The sequence below is a fragment of the Lepidothrix coronata genome, unplaced genomic scaffold, assembly GCF_001604755.1.
Source record: "Lepidothrix coronata isolate B3197 unplaced genomic scaffold, Lepidothrix_coronata-1.0 Scaffold96, whole genome shotgun sequence".
Lineage (NCBI taxonomy): Eukaryota > Metazoa > Chordata > Aves > Passeriformes > Pipridae > Lepidothrix > Lepidothrix coronata.
The window spans coordinates 107,494-129,922 of NW_016690276.1; the positions used below are offsets into that span (position 1 = coordinate 107,494).

At 37.6% G+C, this 22,429-nt stretch overlaps 1 protein-coding gene across 1 annotated transcript in view; it reads left to right on the forward strand.

Moving 5' to 3' along the window:
• Positions 1 to 17,286: 17,286 nt before the first annotated feature.
• LOC108500870 (glutamate receptor ionotropic, delta-2) overlaps positions 17,287 to 22,429 on the forward strand; it is a gene marked incomplete at its 5' end in the record, with an annotated part of 287,748 nt that continues 282,605 nt past the window's right edge. Inside the window, one exon of the mRNA XM_017822214.1 lies at positions 17,287 to 17,571. Coding sequence (XP_017677703.1) covers positions 17,287 to 17,571 — 285 coding nt within the window. The remainder of the gene's footprint in view (positions 17,572 to 22,429) is intronic.

The window sequence follows — 22,429 nt, forward strand, 5'->3', positions numbered from 1 at the left end:
ACTTCTTGATTTGACTGCTGAGGAGATTAAGAGAATAAAATAAGAAAAAAATTATTCCAGTTGACAAGTATCTGCTCTATCCAAAGCAAAATGTCTTGTCTGAAGTTTTTGCGAAAAGCAGCAAGGGAGGTGAGAGTCTCGGTTCACAGAATTCCTAAGGGAGGATATTTTCTTCTTTTACGTGATAGCTGAGTGATTTGTGCCCACAGTCAGGATATAGGAGGCAAAAATTCTTTTCTGCCTCAAAAGTTTTCAACTTCTATCTCTTGTAATCACTGTACTATAAGGACAGAGTGTCTGATAGGAGACTAGCAGGCTGCTGGACCCCTGGGTTATAGTCCATGTTTCATTACATCTTTAAACAGCCTGTGCAAAGTGAAATGGTCAGAGAGGAAGGCTGGGACCTCGCTAGCCAAAATACTCCTCTCTGAGTAACAACAGTCTCCCTGGGATCAGGATCACATGAGGTGGTGTTATTAAGTAAAGAGGAAAACTGGGTTTAAATCCTCCACATGCTGAGCGATTGCTTTAATTGCAATGCGTTGACTATGTCTGTAGGGATTTCAAGTGGTAAGTCTCTCCAAGTGAGCACTGCAACAACAATTTTGGTTTCCAGCAACCTTATAATTAAGGAAAAAATTTTCCCAGTTCTCCAGACCCTCATTGAGTATCTGCTTTTGTTGCAAGGGCTATACCATATAAAGGAATAGTAAATTAGCACTGTGGCAGAGCATATGGTAAAGAGAAGGTTTTATGGGCCCAGATTCAGGTGAACCAACTTAATTCTGGAATTTAAAGGCATCAGCAGCCTTCTCCTTGAAAAACTGGTGACCTTTGTTTGCAGAGACAAATGCTGGTAAGAGTTATGCAGAGGCTCTCTCTGAAGTCTTCTAAAATACTGTGTAATATGATAGTTAAAATCCTTCAACAGCCTGTCTGGTTTAGAACTGTACTCATCCTGCCTGAAACGACTCTAATGTTAGTGATAGATTTCCCAAAAAGATGAAATCCAACCTTTACTTTCAATTCCAGTCTCTGTCATATACCCTTAAATAAATCTGTATTGATTGATTTGAATTGGTAAGAGTAATAATACAGTTGTTATGAACTATAATAGTCCTTCTTTTAATACTATATTACAGAGGAAATGCATGGCATACAAAGTAAATATCATGCCACAATGTGCCTGCATTGGACTGGTTGGATTCTTTTTTCCCTGTAGTTTAGATTGCTTTGGTATGTGCTAGCTTTGTAAAAGCTGGTCTTTGGTTTGTTTCAATTGCCATTAATTTATAGTATATCTCTCAGTGACCACTTCCTGTTCATACCATCTTGAAAAACCAAGTGGTACTGTATTTCAAAGTTGTACGCTGAAAATAATAAAATCTAGAAAGTTGGAATGCCCCTTGACTGTTGTTTAGTTGAATGTGTAAAAAAGTGTGGCCTTCTGCAACTAATGGCAAAGTCAGACAAAAAGTGATCCTTGGCAACCACCAGTTCCTTCTCCCTCACAGATATCTGCATCCTCAGTGTCAGGCTGTCTGTCTTCATGTGGAGTTTTTCCTGGTCTAGTTTGTCCAGGCTTACATAGCATCATAGGGACATGCTGTTTGAAAATCTCCTCTCTTGAAATGGTCAGGTTTCTGATTTGCAGAATTGCTAATCCTCTTAACTTCAGCTCCAGGAAAGTGGTTGTAGCCTGTATTTTAAAACAGTTGCTTTACTAATTTTATCATTCTTCAGGTGATCAGTGTTCTCTATAAAATGTATTTTTTTGTCTAATCTATTTTTCATACCAACAGTATTGTTAACAATTCCCCTTGCAGTTGTATCTATTAAAAATAAAACAATGGTATCAGTCTGCTGAAACAGTATTATGTGCTACAGTCTTCCTCCATGAAAGGAGAAGACACTTTACAAATAGCAGCAGTCCCTAACTCTGCAGCAGGATATGCTAGTGTGAATCCCTGAGCCTGTGCCAGCTTCTATTAACAGCAAAAAGACAGTAACTGAAGGCAGTGGGCAGTTTACATATTCTGCAGCCAGAGGAGTTTCTATTTCTGTTATACTCCCAGGTATAAGAAAATTTGCATGTGAAGAAAGCTGTCCTTTAGCTGATACAAACATGCGATACAGTGACATCTCAGTGTATTCATGATCACAAAGTAGTTGGATATGTCAGACTGGGAATTGTATTCTCAGAACTAACCTTCTGCAAAGCACATTTGTTGTTTTTGAGAAACAGCTGAATTGGATTCTAGAAAAGGTGGTATAAGAGGATGGCTTAAGGTCTCCAGCCCCCTGAAACTTCCTCCCACCTCAGAGAGTTTTTATGGTATTTCATTGTTGTTCTCCAATGAAGTCTGCAAATCTAGCTTTGGGTGGTAGATCTGGACACCTTCCCAGGAATCTCTACATGGAAATGAAAAGGAACTGAGCTCTCAGGCTTCTCCATGGAATTTCACGTTGAGGACTCTATTCCATATCACAGTATAGGCAGAGGAATATCTATATAGTTAATTGTCTTTATGGTAAACATCAGAAGTGAGGTTAATGCACAAGCTCTGTGTTGAAACTGTGGCTGCAGTTTGTTCCATTGGGGAGGGTGGGTGCCCATTTTGTCAAAAATGGGTAGTAGGCTGAAGCACTTCATATAGGTCTCTTCAAGGCTCTATACCTGCTTCTCTTTTGAAGAAAAAGGAAGTCTTGGGGAAGCAAGATCTTTCAAGAAGAAGCTGGGATAAGAAATGGTGATGATACCAGTCCTGGGAGGCATTCCCAACGCTTTTAAAGGAATTGTAATCACAATTCTAGATTGCCATCAAAACCTCAGAACCTTGGTGTGCTCTAAGTGCCAATTGGCAAAAAGCAGTCCAAAAAATATGAGGTGATAGGAAAAAAATTTGTTTCTCACTGGAAGAAACTTTTGAGAAAATCCCTTTAAACAGGACTTTTTTCTGCATTTCCAGGACTCTGTCCTTATTTTTCAAATAGAGGAAGTCTCAGAATAGGGCTGGGTCATTTCTTTGATTTGGTTTTGTTTGTTGGTTGTGAGGAGTTTTTTTCCTGTTTTGAATACTCCATCAGTTTCTGTTGTTTGCAAATCTTGGAGATGAATGAAGATATTAGGTTTTTCTTCACCAATCTTTATTTGACATCCCTGAATTTTAACACTGATTGGGTTTTGCTCTAGGAATGACAGTGATACTGAGAATAAGATTTTCTTTTTCCCCTTCCTGCTCTTCTCCCCTTTTATTTCTTACTTTGGGAAGTGTGGTAATTTGACAATCCTTATATGTGTGCAAGTCATCTTATTCTGTGGTATTTGACATTGCTCATCTCCCTTCAGACAAAATAACAAGTAATGAAAGCTGCATTAATTAAAATGTCAACTGCAAGTTAAACAAGGCTTTAATTTTCTATTTTGGGGGCAAAATCACTTTGGATCATCTCTTGTACTATTACTAAATATTCTCCTGTGTCACTTGAAGCTTTACAAAGCACTGACCTTAGAGTTTTTCTGTGGTTGGATGTCTTAAAGGTTTAGAAATGCAGGCAGCTTCCATAAATGGTGGAGACTAATGTTCCTAAAGTTGAAGCCTGTCTTTTTCCCTTGGCTTTGCATTTGGCCCATGCATCTTGTCACAGAGTATTGCTGCATACAAGGAGATGATTGAGACAGTTGTGTGGTATTTTCTGTGTATACAGACACATTTGTGTGCATGGGTACAGCAGACAGACCAAATAAGAAAATGCATGCACCTAACTGCTAAAAAATTATCTCTGGTGTATTCACTACGTTGCAATTAAAAATAAGCAGCAAGGGGGAGAGAATGAATGAAAAATACAGGCTAACTAACAGGACCTTAGTATTAGCTGTCTGAACTTCCCCTGCTAACAAGGGAAGATAACTGATTGTATAGAACTTGAGGTGTACTTGACTCTCTCCTCACTAATTCATAGGTGAAGATCAGGCATAACTCTGGGAAAAGTCAGAAAACTTCACACCTTTCAAAACCGGTGAAATGAGATCAGAGCTATTTGCTAAGTTTAAAGCTCCTGTTTTATGCAAGTTCTGCAGAAACAGACTTAAAGACAGTGGAATAATGTATTAGAATTATGCAAACTCATGTCTTAAAATGCATTTTCAAATTATTTACTCTTGGCAGCAAGTCAGCTGTAATTAAATTTCTGAAAACTGACCTTCTTTTTTTTCTCTGGAATGTCTCTTGCAACACACTAATGAGATGCAGTAGGAAAGGTAGGCAGTGTCTGTGCTTTGATCAGACCAGACCAGTGGCAGAAAGACCACATAGGCTTTAGTACAGTGTCCTTTGGCAGTGCTTATGTTACTAAGAAAATTGTGCTTTACTTGGTCCTAAGGAAACACTTTTAAAACTTCAGCTTTTTTCTGTTGTGCACATAGGATTCAAACAGCAAATAGGCATTAAAAGTGACACTTACATATATGTGGACCAGCCTTTTACTTCTTATCTGAGTACTGGGCAGAAAAACAGACTTGTTTTTTGTAACTTCAGTTTTTTAGATGTGCAGCTAAATCTGCTATATCTTTCAGATACTGTGACAAAATGGGAATAATGATACTTCCTTTCTTTCATAAAGTGTTGGAGATACCTGAATGAAAAGAATACTGTTCATGTCAGTTCTTTTTTTTTCCTCTTTACTCTCCTATGACATGATATCTCTAGTAATGCAGATGAGAAGGTGGTATGTAGTACTCTGTTTTACTGCCAGTTTTAGGGCATCCCTGCAAACTATGCAGGCTAAATGCATAGAAAAAGCAAACTGAAGGGAATGACACTATTTGCAATCTACAACCAGGAGCTCATGATACACACAGTAAGCCTGGTTCCCCTCTCTCTCACATCCAGTGTTGACAGGCCAACTCGCTTGCAACTTGAGAGGTGATACCAATGCAAAATGTGTAAATGTGCCAAGAAGACAGAATCCTGTAGTGGAGTCAATACTCCTGTTTTGCAGAGTTATAGTGTCAGCGCATTTCATGGAAGAGCTGGAGAAAGGAGCAAAAAATCACATCAGTAAATACAGGAAATGCTGCACCCAGAGGAGTGAAGACTTCAATGAAGGAATAAAGTCACTGGTATCTGAAACAACACAGTGAGCACTGATGCTTAGATCCAATAGCAATTAAAGCTTTTAAGATATGTAGGAAGAAAATTGTAACTTCCATTTCAGGGAAAAGCAAGTGAGTAGACTCAGCAGTTCTACTGCTTCACTCTGCATGGTGTTCCCGCACATGGGACTGCTGTCTTGTGCTATAAAGCTGTGGAAAACTACTTCTGCTCCAGCTTTGGAAGCAGAGACCACTTTTTTTCACTCCCAACATGGTTTTGTGTTTGTAAGGGAGAGATACAGTTCTAAAATGCTACTTAAAAGCAAAGGGAAGCTTTGCCTCTGATTGCAAATAGGATTTGTGTCAATTGATTTCTGATAATTGATTGGGCATGTTTTTCTTGGATTCGTCTCTCTCTGTTGTCCAAGATGGGTTTTAAATCTCCTTTCAATCCTGTTTTACCATGGTGTGCATGGTTTAGAACAACTACTTCTTCCAATTAAGGTTAAGTGTTTAGTGTTACCCAAATGCTCCCTGTCAAAAATGTATATTTTCCATTTCTGAATTATGCAAATTTCTTTTTCTGTGACATTGGAAAAAGTCAAGGGAAAAGAAAAGCTGCATTACCTTCTTTTCCTGGCATCTCTTGCAGCCATTACAGTCAAAGCAATCTCAGTAAAAGCTTGCAACTGGCACTAAACGAACACTGCACCATTATTATTCCTGGAGTAAGAGAACAAAAATAGACTCTCAGACTTAGGCACATTTTGTCTTCTCTCTCCTTCTCTTCACATGCTGAAGCTGCTGCCAAGCCCAGCTGCTGCTTTGTCTGTAACATGCACCAAGTTGATTTTTCCCCAGTGCCCTTTTAACTGAGACCTTTGTCAATGTATTGACTGTTTGCACAGTAAATACAATACAGTATCACTGTCACCAGCCTCCTTGCTGTATCTTCTGCTCTCTTCCATTACTCCCACATTGCAGAAACCTGCAGCCTGCTCCTCAATGTCTAAAAGGATTTATAACTTCCCAGCTGCAAATCTCACCTACTCATCACTTACCGACTAATATGTAACATTCTTCTATATTACCTCAAAGCTGTGATTACATACCTCTATTCTTTTTATTCCTTTATTGCTGTTCCTTGCAAAAAACTGTGTTCCCTTATTTTGTTACCCACATGTTTTCCACTAGTACTGTTTTAACATTTCTGAATTCTTACGTTCACCATGTAAGCATTGAACCCTCAGCCCTTTGTAAATGTGTTGCTCTGGGTTTCAACATGTTATATAGTTGTTAGTGAATATGTAGATTATCTGAGGTTGTTAGAACCGATAGCACTCCACATCCACGTCAGGTATGAAACCATGTTAAGAATGTTTGTAAGTAATGTGAGTTGAGATGCTAGACTCCTCTGACAGAAGTATGTGTCTTTTTTTTTTTTTTTCAAAACTCCTGATCATGAGTGTTTATTTCCCAAGAGTTGAATTTTCCATGCATGGTTCTGTCCTGCCACCACCCTTATCTCAATACCTTACAATTTCCCTTCAGTTGAACACTTTATTCTGTAATTTTCCTTGTGAAATGTTCATCCTTTGTTGAATATTTCTGCTTATAATACATTCTTCATGTCTGCTAGCGTTTTGTGTTATCCGTCAATACTTTGTGTCCCACCTACAGCTCTGCTTTCTTTTCCTGTTTTCACTCCCCATTACATGCATGCTTGTGTCTCAATATTGTGGCACAAACCCCCCATTTCTCGTAATCAACAGTGCTTTGGGGTCGCTGTGGACCTGGAACTCTTTATCACTTTATCCTATTGTTGTAGGCAGCCTCGCTTTGCCTTCAAACATCTTTCTTTTTTATAAAGCATAGTTATATTGGCCTCAGAACATAAAATGCTTTCAATGGCACACTAATGCACAAAACAAACAATGAAAAGTTGCAACAAAGAACTTTGTTTTCAGCCTTTGTGCATGTTCAAGCTTGGCATGCAAAACAATTTCCCTGCTTTGCTTTCTAACCTTGGGCGAGAAACTCCTCTTGGCACATCTGGTTTTTTATTCTGTGAAATGGAGATGAAGATGCTGAGCATCTTTGCAGAGCATTTTCAGAGCTGCAAATAAAAAGTGTTCTATAAAAGGTAGTTTATTTTTTTTTTAGTTCCTATCACGCTTGTTATTCTGTGTGTCAGTCAGCAAAATAAGCACAATGTCTATTCTTAGCAAATAATAATGGTGATAGTTGTTTTGACTCATCTGAGGTTTTCTTGAGTGGCTAAGTTTCTAATGGAACTGATGTTCTGAACTCCTAAAGAATTCTCAGGTTTTTTGCAGCCATGTATTTTTTGCAACTGATGTACTGTCTTCCTTGCCTTCTGCTTATTCCCGTACAAAGCTCTTTGTCTTGATGTAGAGTCTGTTTCCCTTTTTTGTGGCAAATGCAAGATCTGGCCTTAGTATTGTTTGCTCTTCAAATTGTTCTGTTCTTTTGTTTGGTGTTTTAACGGTTTTGTTGGGGTGTTTTGGGCGGGAGGGGTTGGATTTTCTTAGAATTAAATGTGTGCCTTTTTTAGGTTATGAGAAGACTTTATTCTGTCTACAACGTCACATTAAAAAAAAAAAAAAGTTGCTTGACTGTTCCCTTAGCAGAACATTCCCTGAATTTTTGCTGTTTGCACCGTAGGAAAGAAAGCTCTCCCAGATTGCTGTTCACAGATTTTTCTTCCTTTGGGGGATGGTCTTATTTTGAACAGTATTGTTCAGTAATATCTATGATTGGAAGAATGCCAAGCTCATCCAGGGCAGCACAGGCAGCTCTTGCCATTGTAGGGCTTCCAATTAAACTAATGCTACCAGCTGTGTGTTCTTTTGTCTGCCCTGGACTAGGTTGTGGTATTGTGCTTCACACTGCATCTCTCCAGCAGAGCCTGTTGTCTCTGTATTAATAGTTTGGGCAAGAAAAGGGGGGCTATGAAACATGAGCATTCAGAAAAAAGAGGAGATGTAAAGGAACGTCTGGCAATGTGAATTATGCTAAGAAATGGGCCTCCTAACCTTGAAAAAACGATTGAGGGGAACACAAATGTAATATCTTGTATTTAGATCATTCAAAACTGTTTTACAAAGGTGTCAAAGTATCGTAGTCACCAAAGCACAAGGGAAATGAGATTACTAATCTAAAATTAATCCTGTGACAAAGTGATGGCAGAGGTAGGACCAGGATATGAGTCTTCAGATTCTCAGTCCAGTGCCAAGTCCTCTAGATCTTGTTTCTTGACATTAGAGGAGATGGGGTGAAGTAGGTGGGGGAAAAGAAGTTGAAAAAGAAGAGATGGAGGAGGAAACACAAAGAGGAAAAGCAAATTGCTTTGCTTGGCTGGAGCAGATTCTAAGGAAAGAGAACAGGCAATAGGAGGATGATGAAAACCAATGCTCAGGGGACAAAAAAGCAGATAGAAAGGTAAAGTTAGAATCAAAATAGAAAGGATGGAAGGGAAAACTTGCTGACAGTTTGACTTACAGGGGGCAAAGAAACTGTAATTTTTGCCAAATGGCATTAAGTTCAGTGTTTTATTCTCTTAATAAGGAAGTTACCCTGGCTTGTTTTGAGCAAGTTCATAAAATGAGAAATGTTGATGCTCAAGTTTTGAACAGGTTTTGTTGTTGATGTTTTTTCCCTGAGTGTTTCTGCTCAGACTTCCAGAGAACACAGAACTAGAGTAAATCCCTGTGATTTTATCAGGATGTTATCTTTAGATAAAGTTGTATTTAGTTTTATATTAAGCTGCTTTAAGACTCAGCCTCTTTGTTTTCATATAATTGCTGCTATTCAGCAATTGTCTGCTCTGCAGCAGGCAGGCTAGATATTGAAAGGGTATCAGACAGTATGTGCTGCTTAATAACTTCTCACACAGTGCTGGTTAGGGAAATTAAAAGATTCAGCAACAGTGCAAGGATGGAGGAACAAAGTAAGGGATGGAGGAAGTTGCACGGTATACTCATCATGGCTGGGCTTCGCGAACGAAGATTTGGGAAGGGCTCTACCCACGTTTGTTTCAAGCGCGCTGGTGGCTAAAAAGGCCAATACAAGACAGGCATGTCCGGTTGCAAAAGGCACAGCAGAAGGACTCCTTAGGTGGTATATTCTGCAGGGCACGATTCTTTCTGCGTTGCCATTTCTCCTCAAGAGTGATCCTGCGTGCTTTCTCAAAAGCATCAGCAGCGTTATAGATGGTGTGTCTCCAGACCTCCTGATTGGAGGCCAGAGTAGACCTGTTATGTTGATCAATATAGCCAAGGCTGAGATGTTGTTTCAGGGAGTCCTTGTATCTTCTCTTTGGGGCTTCTCTCTTGCAGCAGCCAGTGGCAAGTTCACCATAGAGCACGATCTTAAGGAGGCGGTGGTCCTTCATCCTGGAGACGTGCCCTGTCCAACGCAGCTGTGTTCTCAGTAACATGGCCTCAATGCTTGTGACTGCTGCTTGTTCTAAAACAGATGTATTGGTCACATAATCTGACCAGTGGATATTTAGGATCGTACAGAGGCAGCACTGATGAAGTGTTCTAGGAGTCGCAGGTGGTGGCGGTAAATGACCCATGATTCGGATCCAGATAAAAGAGTAGACAGCACAATGACTCTGTAAACACTGATCTTTGTACTTTTCTTCAAGTGTTTATTTTGCCAAACTGTTTTATGAAGCTTTCTAAGGTAATATGTACTTCATCATAAATTCGGTAATCAAGTGTAATCTACCAATGGTTGCATTTGAAATGAAAAGTTTTCAGTTTGCTGAATGGATGAATGGAAATTGCTCATGCAACACTTCGAGCGAGGATGCTGGCAATAGGTGAGATCTGGCTTATGTCAGTGAGGGTTCAGCACAAATAAAAGAGGGTATTCTGGAGTCATTCTTGGAATCTATGCTTTCATTTCCTTACATTTCTTATTTTCCAATAGGTTGCATCAGCTTTTCAGATAGACATCCCTGTTGGAATGCCAGGATCCTGGAGGTCAATTTTATGGTGTGTCTCTAGACTTTTCTCCAGTGAATGTTACTGCCTGACTTTAATTGATGTAACTTCCTTCTTTCCATGGCCTTTTCACCCATTAGCACTCATATCAAACCTTTCTACAACTGTGCTGCCTGGCACAGCTTCTACTTTCCAGACCTGTCAGCACTATGGCCTCTTTTAATGTCTCAACCATAAACACTCTGGAAAGCATGGCAATTTTGGAGAGTATGCTCATGTTCACATGCTAGCAGAGATGGCAGCTAAAGCCACTCTTCAGCTGAAGATTTGTGGCTGTGTAACTTCTTTAAAATGATGGGGGGGGGGGCGTTTAAAAGGTTTTCAGAGAAGTTGAGGCTTCTTGAAGGGCTAGGAACCATTACTTCTCTGACACAAAGCCTGGGTACAATTTTTGAGTGCCAGGTGAAACCAGATTTAAAAAATATAAGTTGTACTGCTGCTTCTCTGCCTGATGTGGTAATCTGGCAAGACATACCCTTTTTATGCCTCTGTAGAGTTGAACAGAAGATCTTGCAGGAAAAAGTAAATAAATCAGGGCATTTGTCTAAAAAGAGAACTTGTGGAGCCTTCTGTTTGATAGCCTTTGCAAGCTGTACCACTTTGAAGCTCTCTCATTGCATCCTGCAAGAGATGTCGTCAAAATACCTTTTATTATAAATCTTGCTTCCCTCCAAACTTGTGAGACTTCTAGTTTATTTGTTCAAGGCTCAGATGAGTTATTAAGTTTTAATGAGATGGATTTAACTTTGCCATAAAGAAATCTGACCCAGAAAAGACTCTCACAAAATGTTTTTCAATATCAAAAAATTCTAAGATGATTGTGGTGTTTTGTGCAACAAAGATGCAAATACGCTTTCTGGTAATAGTTTTTTGCTGTTAGATATGAGAAGTTTGGATTATTTTTCCCAAACAAAGAAATCCCAAGGCTTAGAAAGCACAGCTGTTAAGTCTCAAACACAAGTTTGTTTTACAGTCAGGACAAACTAAAATCCCTTAAAGGTTAATTACAAGTGAATTTAAAATACTGTTAGCAGTCCGAATTGTGTGTAATGTATTGGCGGGAGGAGAAGATTGACTAATGTTTACAGAGCAGATGTAAATGAAGTGGCATTCTATAACCCTACCAAGAAAAGGAACAGGATAGACTCTCTTATCTGCATTGCAGAGGAGAATATTCTTTAAAATCCAGTCAATAATTCTCCCTTCCCCCGTCTTATCCTCATTTCCTTCTGAAGGGTTTTCAGGATATATTAAAAATGTGCTGTCACTCTTCTCAAAATAATTCAGTTCTAAGTCAGGGATGAACCACTGTGTTAAGAAGGAAAAATAATTTGCAATAGCAGAATTGCTATCCAAAAGTGACTAAAAAGATTTATTGAAAATTTGAGGGCAATCTCACTTGATCATGGGTCTTATAATCACATTTCATTCTACTTCTTGTATCTGAGGTTATGAACACCAAACTGAAAGACCTGTATTTTATCTGTCAGTTTTCATGACTGTTTTTATGTGAATACATGATCTTTCTGCAATGAATTGATAAAAATTTTGGGGAGTGTTGTTTAAAGGTGACAAAGACAAAAGAAAATTGCATTTTTGCTGGCATGGCCATTTGATGAGGGGGGAGCAGAACTTCTCAGTAAAAGGAATGCAGACTTGAACCTTATTCCTCACCCTTTGCATGAAGGAATTTGCACGCTATGATCCCTCGGTCTTCATCAGCACCCTGAAACTAAGAAAGGATTTGAGGAGCAACCAACAGCATATTCTCAAAGTAAACAAGAAATAATAGCTTATATTTTCAAATATACATAGAAGTTCTGATTGCCTAATATCCATTTATAGGTGCTCAAATCACCTGGAATTATATTTTGCCCCTTGAATCAGCTATTTATCCTGATTAGGATGTGGATTAGTGCAAGTAGGGTGATGGAAGGGATGATAAATTTCTGATATGCAATAACAAATCAGTTAATACTCTCTTCATGGCTAATCTTTGGGGAAAACCCTATGGACTAGATTATTCTCCCTGACATCTGACCAGATTGTAGGTTCCTGACCATTTGGATGGAATGGGGAACGAATCTGAGTATCCTTCCAGGGAACATAGATTCAGCTGTTGGTGCATTGCGCTTTCAAACACAGAGCAGATGCACAAGGAAACAAACTGTTTATAACTCATCATTCTCTGTCCCAAACCAGAGAGATCAGTCAGGAGAGGTTTTCTCTCCCAGTTTCACATTCAGATAAATAGCTTTGAAGCATTACTGTATGTGGATAATATGTGGAAAACCTCCAGGAGCAATGAGATTGAAATTATGTCTGCTTTGAAGAGGACATCCAGGGGAATGACATTGGGGTGTACAAGTCAAGCCCATGGGACCACGATTCTGGGAGCAGAGTGTAGATCAAATTTCTGTTCACTCAACATCATCTCAGTCAAACAACACTACAATTCTGCAAAGGAGGCTGGTAGTTTTTAAATTATAGAAGATGAAAAGGACCGTAAAATACATCTTTGATTGTTTAAAGGGATCCTACTCACTCTTTATGCACAGCATTTAGCATTTTCAAAAAACATAATGTTAAGAGGTAATCTGACTTTGTTTAACCAGCAATTTAAGTGGGAAAAAAGTTGGACTGCTATAGAAGTCTCCAGAGATTTTATACTATTTTTTTTTTTGTTTGGCTTGTCAGTTTGTGGTATATGAGCGTGATGTGTTATGACTTAGTCTCAGGAAAAATAAGGGAGAATAAGTAAGAAAATTCTCATTTTCATAGCAATAATTAATTCTCAGTAGCTCAGTTTTTTGGTGTTTCTTATTTATTCCTACATCTGTTTTTAACTTACTCGTATTTAGAGATTTTTTTTCTTTTCTTTCTAAATTATAACAGCTAGTAGTTATTTAAGGACCTACCATTGTTTCCATTTTACAGAGAACTCATTTTAAGCACACATTTGTAACCATAGCCATTTAAATTCTGCTTTGCTGGAAGTGCTTGTAGAAGCTGATAGCCTAGATGTAAATTATTTATTTCAAATTGCATTGGCTGTGCTCTTTATTTTAAAAAAATAGCATACTAAACACAAAATTACGTTTTTTATTTTCTTTAAATGCCTGCCAAACTAACAAGAGATTTTACTCTAAAAGATTGCTTTTTTTGTTACTGGCGATTGGCCCACCAGTGTTGAAAATTCAGTAACTGCATTTTGAAAAAAACAAGATAAGCTGAAGAGTTAAACATGATGCCTGGTGCATGCCAGCATGTGCTGTATGTGCTATGTATATATGCAATGGAGAAACATTTTAAATTATCTTAGTTTATAGACACTCTTGATATTCTCTCTAAGCAACGTGCAAAATTCTGGGATCAGTTTTATTCCTTTAATTGGTGAAGATGCAATTGTCAATAGCATCTGCTATCTGGTGCTTAAGAGGATGAATTAATATCTGGACAGCATATGTTTAAATATAACTTATAGTAAGAATCAGTATTTTATAAACACTTTACTAATATTCTGATCTTTATTTGTTAAATTTGAAATAGGGCTGTGTACAAATCCATTTGATTTTGGCATTTTTACTGTCATGGCTGAGGACTTTACAGACACAGCAATCATTTTATTTCTTTAGTTGATAGCAAAATAATACTCCTTGATCATACTGGCAGTAGACTAAATACCAGCTTGGAAATACAACCTCTAAGGAGGTCATTGTAAATTAAATTGCAACAGAGGTTTGAATGCCAGGATAGCATTTCAGTATATACATATATATATGTGTGTGTGTATATGTGAGTATGTGAGTTTCTTAACACAGATGGGGCAAAACAGAACTTGTGTATTTCAAGCTCAAGAGAGGAATGCAACCAGAATTTCAAATATGTTTGAGTTATGGCTTTTAGTTAATTGATAAGATACAGTTGAAAGATTTGGATCACTAGGAAAAAGATTTAATAAAGCTTTTGTTAGTGAGGGGAGAAAAGGCTTAAGAGAACATGCAGTTCAAAGTCTTATGGGTTTTATCAATCAACTCTTCTGCTGGAGATGACAAAAGTTCTGCTTGGCTGAGGAATGTATGAATATTGTACATAATAGTTTGACATATTGTATAGGCTTTACTTTGAATGTGTATATATTGTAGTAGTTATATTTTTATTCAAAGAATAATCCAGTCAGTCTGGCTCAGAGGTGAACTCTCAACTCACACACTCATTTTCTAGAAAAACCTCTGAGATATCAGTCCTTTCTCCAGCAGCTAACTCTCTGTGTATTAAATAGTCTCTAAGTGTACAGGAGTAAGGTCTTTTTGTGAGCATAATTAAATGCATATTGCCCCAATACAGCACACATGATTCTCATAAGCATATCATGGAAGAAAGAGACACACGGGCAACTTCAGTCCTGAGGCTATTGTAACAAATGTGATGCAGTGTCAAGGGAAAAGATTTTAATTCTTTATTCAGTTTGTTTGCCAGTATTAACATTCGACCCTGTGGAGCTAAATGTTCCATGCTGTTTTCTTCCCCTTCATGTTTCAACAACAATTTTCATAAAAACCATGTTTCCCACTTCACAGCATTACAGGGAGTGTACTGGGTATTCCGAGACTGAAAGTGTGCCTGGAAATTTAGAGATTTTTCAAACAATTTTTCTAATGCAGTTTGACTTTACTTTATTTGTAAAAGTCATGTTTGAGAGATCAGTGTCACACTACATATTTTATTTGAACAGGTGGCATCAGGGCCATAAGAACTTAATTTTTTTTTTAATTAAAAGCAGGCTTTTGCAAAATCTAACATCAATTTTATTCAGATCAGTTCTGTTAATATCTAGCAATATATCAACAAAAAATAGTTTGTTTCTCAAGCAGTAGCATTCTCACTGGGATGTGCAACCTAGATATTGCAGCCCTTGGTACAGGAAAACCATATCAAGAAAGAGATTCAGCAGCTTCCTAAAAATTTAACTTGACAGGGCTTTTATCTTCTTGGGAAGTGATGATAAAGGATTGTAACAAGCAGCATAAAAGATGAATAGCTATTAAGGTTGTTTTGAAATGTTCCAAATTTTAGAAACTTGTGAGATTCTGACAATTTTTTGGTCCAGTTACCAATCATATTTGTTACTTTTCTGAAAAAGGATACTTGTGGTTATGGAAAATATATTACCTTTAACCTTAAGTCCAGACCTAAGCAGTGTTCAGAGTGTATACAGAGGGAAAAACCTCTGTAAGCCAAAACTCTTTGAAAACTCTCTGTGGGAATGCTCTCCCTCCCATATTTAACTGCATGAGAGAATTCAGAAGTGTTCACAATGGACGGAGCCTCAGCAGCAGCATCAGTAGGCCCTGGCAATCTGCCATTGCATGTTCCAGATCTCTGTAACTCAATGAGAATAATACACTGGCTTTAGGAGAAGGTGATTCTCTGCAGTCTTGACCTCTGGTGCTATCCTTTGGCTTCAAAGTCAATCTCCATATGGGCCTGAGTGTGGAACTCCATTCCTCACACTGTAAATATTCCCGTTGAGATCAATCAGTATTTGCTAAATAAGATGTTATTCACTGTGCGTAAGGGCCATATTATATGAGACAACAGGTCTGGCACTAGGCTGAGTGCCAGGTGTCCACTGAGGCTGTGCAAATCCCACCACCCCCACCGAGGGAAAAGGGGAGATGGAAAAAAACCCCGAGAAAACTCGGGATTTACCAAGAAAGGCAGTTTTATATTTACACAGAGAAAAGGAAAAGAACTAATAACACTACGAACACACAGGCAAAGGAAACTAACAGTAAAATTCTACTTCCCATGAGAAGCAATGTCTCAGACAGGTATAACTGTCTACAGGGCAGCCATCCCGGAAGAAGAGAGAGACACCTCGCTTCCTTCTTGTCTCTTTTATATCTGAGCTGACATAACATGGTATGGAATACCTTATTGGCACAATAGGAATTAGGTGATCAATCTAGTTCCTTTTCCCTCCCAGGGAAGGTAACAAACCCATTACAAATATGCTTTGGTATTGTTAAGGGAATATATTCGCACAAGTGAGTTTCTTGGGTTTGCCTGCACCTGTTGCAGAATAGTCCTGAAAAATAAATAATTGTACAGTTTAGTATTAGATATTCATATGCAAATTCATATTAGTCTTTACCATCCCATTACCTAATTTACATGTGTAAATGCAGGTTAACTGCTTGTGTAACTTTGCCAGTGGCAAATTGAGTGTTTCAAAATTTAGCCTCAGGTATGCTCTGGGGAATTATGCTACAGGTCCATGTTGTTTCTTCGTTTGAGCTCTCCAGTCTGCTAGAAACTCAGAATAAACACTTGACTCTGCTTTATTTCACAGGATAACCCTTCAAAATTACAGACCTAATAATTATTACTTCCTTTGATATTTACTGATTGCATTGACATTAATCACGATAAACACCTTTAGTATTAACGTAGATGTCATTAGTATTGTACTTCAAACTGTCTGTTGTAACTCAGCCTTCATTAAAACCACCATTAGTTACAAGGTGTTATTTTTTTCATAGTCAACTTCATGCCTTTCTTAAGGAAGGGAGGAAAGTTAATATAGATAAACTGTTCACTGAATTTTGCAAATATTTTGCTATTTATAAGACTAGCTTTTGGAAGGGGAGGGGTGTTTGTCTTTGAAAGAAAAAGAAGTAACAAGAGATTTTTCCATGGACAAGTTAATGTACGTAATCCTATTCAGCTGTCTTCAAAAGTTGACAGCAAGCCTGAGCTGTTATTTCTTCAGGCTTTCTCTGTATACTATTCATGGAGCTGTTGTGGTAGACTTTGAGGAGTGCTTTTCTCCTTGGGTGGTCATGTTAATTCCATAGCCGAAATCAGTTCTTAATGTTTCTGAGAAGTGCCAGTGGTGAGTCTTGTTTTTAAGGGAGAATTCATTTTTGGACAGGATAGACAGATCAATCTTCCAGCTTTCACCACAAGATACCTTGAAGTGAATAGACAAGCCTTGTGATTTTAATGAATTTTAGGTATGGATTACTCGATTTATCCGTATTGTACTTGACGGAGCCTGTGGTGTTTCAACTCGCAGTGTCTATGTTTCAACAGCAAAATAGGCCCTGTGCACTGAACCATTCTCACTTGAAATATTGCTGTGTTTTTTTACAGCCTGTGACCTGATGAACCAAGGCATCCTGGCCCTTGTCAGCTCCATTGGCTGCACCTCAGCGGGATCCCTGCAGTCACTGGCAGATGCCATGCACATCCCTCACCTCTTCATCCAGCGCTCGACAGCAGGAACGCCAAGGAGTGGCTGCGGGCTCACCAGGAGCAACCGCAACGATGACTACACACTCTCCGTCCGCCCCCCTGTCTACTTAAATGATGTCATCTTGAGGGTGGTCACAGAATATGCCTGGCAGAAATTCATTATTTTTTACGATAATGACTATGGTAAGTATTTATTTAGAAGGGTGATTTTTGTCAAATCCATCATTCTGTTGAAAGCAGTCACATTACAGCTTTATAGTCTTCCAATAGATTATGTTTTGCTTGTGAACATTTATGGTTCTGGCAGCATTTCACAGTACCTCAGAGAAATATATTTCTAAAATCCATTAACATTTGCAGGTTTATTTATAATGTCTTTGTTATAGTTAGCTGATAAAGGGAGAACTTATCCAGCTTTCTATTCTGCCAGTGTACGAGAAGCATAAAAGTTTTTAGCAAGTTCTCTTGATTTTTCTGAACTGTAGAAATACAAGATGGCAATTCAAGAAGCAACATGTATGACTTGCATTCTGTGAATTTGTTTACTGCATGGTGAATCTCTGTTGGCATATATTTGCTGGTCAGAAGCTGAAGTGGTGGTGAATGTAGGTCAGAGGTTTGGCAAGAATGACTTGCTATTCATAAATGTAAAACTTGTCAAAAGAAGTTTTGTAGAGTGAAGAACTTGAGAAGGGGACCTGGAGAAGACAACAGTCCCTCTTTTTTGAGTTCATTCAGTGTGCCTGAAAGGTGCTGAATTGATGGTTTTTGTGTGATTGAGTAAGTGTGACACAAATGGCAGTGTCACAAGACTGCACCATCCAGCTCAGTGACTCAGCCAATTTTGGAACAGATATTTTCTACAGCTGAGAGGAGAACTGGACAGATTTCTCCAGTTTAGGTGCATTATCTAACTAATTTAATGATCTTTTTTTCTATGGAAAATTGCTTTGAAAATAGACATGTTTTCTTCAGATGCATCAAATATTCATAAGTCATCATGATGGGTTTGGATGAGCACTTTAAAAGTTATTTTCAAAGTTAAATTTTTAAGTTATGGAAGAATGCTCACTTCAGCGATTTGTTGTGTGTAATATCTGGTTCATTCAGGTCAGGTGTTATTGATTTTTGTACCCTGCCTACATAATAAATTCTTAAATTAGAAGGATAGAAAATGATGAATAGGACAATTCCTCTCAATAACAAACCAGCACCTAAAAGCACCAGCCATGGGATAAGGAACACACATACACACACACACACATTGAAAAGGCTTGCAGCTGAGAGTATTTTTGTTAAGAAATTATGAGTCTGTATTTAACTACCAGGTAGCTATGAAGACAACTATAATCTTTTCAGCTAAAAGGTATTTTTTGCATGCATTGAGTGTTAAAATCTCAAAAAAATTATGATTAATATTTTTGAATAATTATTTTTTAAAATACTGGGTTTAAATTATTTAAGTTTCATTATTTAATTTGAGAATGTAGTTTAGACACCATGTTATTTTGTCCTTGATTTCTGGGTAAGAACTTAATAATTATGTTACTAACGTAACACATATGCCTTTCTTCAAGGAATGAGTTTCAGACCAGTAGCTCATTCAGTGACACATTATCCTTAGATGTGACATGTGACAAATATTAAGTCTTTCTACCAGCCTCTATGGCATTCTGAATTCAGTAATCTACAAGTAATGTCCGCTGAGCAAGACAGATGAATAATCTACCTGATCAGTGATTACTATCACATACATCAGGAAAAGGTGTAAAAAAAAATTCTTCATGTAGCATATACTGAGCAGTCTGTCCACTTTCTAACTAATTGCATGGTTTGGGTATTTTTCAGGAAGTTGGCTTGTTGGTTTGTTGTTTTTTTTTTTTGGGGGGGGGTGCTGTGTACATATTTTGGGATTAATACAACAAATAGAAAGATTTTAAATGCAACCTGATTTTAAATTAACCAACTCTGAATAGAGGTATTACCTGTGTACGTTTCTTTAAACTGTATTAAATTCTTGATTTCAGTAGCCATCCTAGTGCAGCAAGCAATTTCTATAATCTTTTTTTGCTTCGTACAGTTCTTTTTAAAATTCTATGTTGCTGGTTTCCTAGACTATCTCCTCCTCCACTTTCAGTAAGGAACAAGAGAGAGAAGTTTCAGATCGTCATCTCTCACTTGAGGCCTCTCTCATTATTTCCATTGCCATGAGAGTTGTTTGCCGACCCATTCCCTCTTCTTGCTAGTACTGGAATGCCTCCCTAACTCTTCACTACCCTATTTCAGGAGAAATCATCCGTCTTGACACTTTGTTTTGCCTGTTTGTAATTCTTTTACTAGGCTTTTGATCTATGACAACACGTGTTTTTCTTGTACACGTGATGACATTATTTTCTTAGCATCCCCTAGAGACCAATTTTGCCAGATTGTTATAAATAGTAACTAATTATGTCACTTCCTCCACTTTTCCTGCTATTTTATTGATAAACCGAATGCATTTCCCAGATGTTAGCACTGTACATTTTCTCTTCCCGGGTTCTCTATTGACGGAAGAGGAACTTGCACAGAGGGAGGGGCAAAGAAATTAATGGCATGAAAAGAGGAGCTGGAATCACTTTTTAATGGATTACAGAGTGAAGAAGTCTGAATTCAGTATTCACTATGCTTTGAGCAGCAGGTTGGACAATATGACATTCTGAAATCCCATCCAACTCTAAATATTCTGTGATTCTGTGATGTTTGAGAAAGCCATTCTTTAGAAGGGTCTGTAGATGTGAAATATTTTTAAAAATAAAACAAAAATTCCAACATCAGTTTGGATTTTATAAAAGAGAGTTGGCCCAAGAATCCCAGAAGACCCTGAAGAAGGGAACATTAACATTAGCTTCCGTGCCTGTTTTAGTAAGGAGTCAAAACTGCTAATGCAGATATGGGGTGGAAGTCCAGGGGTAATCCGTCCAGTCAGTGTCACTGCAGCTGCGGGTGGTTGCAATTTCTTCTGGAAGATCCTAGTCCCATTCCTCAAGTTTCTTGAGAGGATCTACTGCAGTGTGAGATTTATTTTTTTTCTTGGCTCATACAGACATAAAATAAAAACTCAGTTTAACTGCTCAGTTTAACTGCTTACAGCAGTGACTATTAGACATTTTAATATAACATTTAGTATTAAACACTAAAGTAGGTAGGAGTTCAACACTTAAATTAGAATTAATTTCATATTAGGAAGAGATTATTGATATGTTTTGCGCATCCTTCTGCAAAACTGAAACTTATGCAAATAACAATTTCTTTCCCTGGTGGTATTTTTTCATATGTGGTGATCATTCCTTTTCAAGATGTGTATCACAACTCGAAGTGATGTTTCCATAGCAGTTAATGATGCTTGAGGAGTAATGGAATATAGATTCTGATATGTGTTAATCCTTTATTTTTTTCTCATTGCTGCCTTTTTTTGTAAGTTAGAAAATGTGAAAGCGCTGATGGACCAACTGGTTCCAGCAACCACCACAATTCCAGTACCTTCCTTTCTGATAAATTATTTTGTATAGTGATTTAATTTAGTGCTTTAAATTAAAATATTTTAGTTGTATTACTGAAATTATTTCCAGTAATAATTTTGCTCTGTGAAAGAAAATGGGCCTTTTGTATTAAAAATAAATTTTCCTACAGTAAAATTAGGATCTTGTCCAAAGTACATACTGTGCTAAACTATTTCACTTGCACCTTTAGTATAGGCTGCAACCATTTATGTGTCAATTTATCAATATCATCATTTTTTAATCCTATCAATTGAATTGCTTTTGATTTTTATCTTGCAATCTATCATAGATTCCTGTCATTATCAGAGTTTTTTATAATAGAAATGTGTCTTTCTTCAGGCCCAAAAGTATTTCCCCAATGTTATCCCCCATAAAAACTCTCAAATTCTTATTTTGAATAAAGTAGATTAGTATATTCAGTTTCAACATTTTAGCACTACTATTCTACTTTCTAAATGTTAGAAAATTCCAAGCTGCTTAAAGGTTCTCCACCGACAAAAGAAGTTAAGTCTTTGAAGGAAGCAGTTCTTTCATTAAGTTGTAACCATCTTGATGTTGAAGAAATTAGATAGAAATGCATTTCTGAAATAATTGACATCTAAGTTTTTAATTGATTTTTTTCCCAAGTAAAATTGTAGGTAGGTTGACTATTTTAACACAGAACAAAAGACACCTTGATAATAGAAAAAAAATATTTTGCTACTGTTGACTTAGTTAATCTGAGTGAAGACTTCAGTAAATCTGTAATCTTTAGAGCCTTGCCAGTAACAAAAGTAAGGCTGACACACAGTAACAATTAATGAGTGAGATGTAAGAAAAGGGAACTTGAGCAGGCTTAGGTAATGTTTGTTTGTATTTTGTTTAGTACAGTTGTATCTTTACCTTTAGTGTATAAATTCAGATGAACTTCTGAAAATCAGAATGAGTCTTCTTTTCCCCCATCCTTGCTCTCTGCTGGGATGACCTAGATCAAAGTCTCAGTTCAGTTAGTTCCCTTGTATTGTGTGTTTTGTTCCTTCAGGTAAAACAAGTTAAGGCCTGCCCAGGATATGAAATCTGATTTTGTTTAAGAAAATTTAATATGAGGATATTAAAAGCATTCAAGAACGCTTCTGCACTTCTTCAAATGCCATTAAAGACAGTCTTCTTGCAGAGATAAAGAGTAGGTGGCACGAAATGCAGCAAAATTATGCAGTAGACTGATGCCTTTCTCAAACTGCTATTAAAATTACTATCCACACACTATGTACAAGCCAAATTTACTTCATTTAAGCAGCCAAATTAGCTCCTACTCATTTCATTCTTGACTGCTCAGCTCAATCTGTAGGATCACTGTGCAAAACGTATCTGTGCATCTCCTTACAAGTAGATGTAGAGGGTGGGAAATTCCTCCACTACATCACTGCACTCATCCTTAGGACCATCATCACCCTTTCAGTGAAGGCATTTTCAGACTGGACGGTATAAATGTATAACTTATACCTTTGGAAACTGCAAAATTT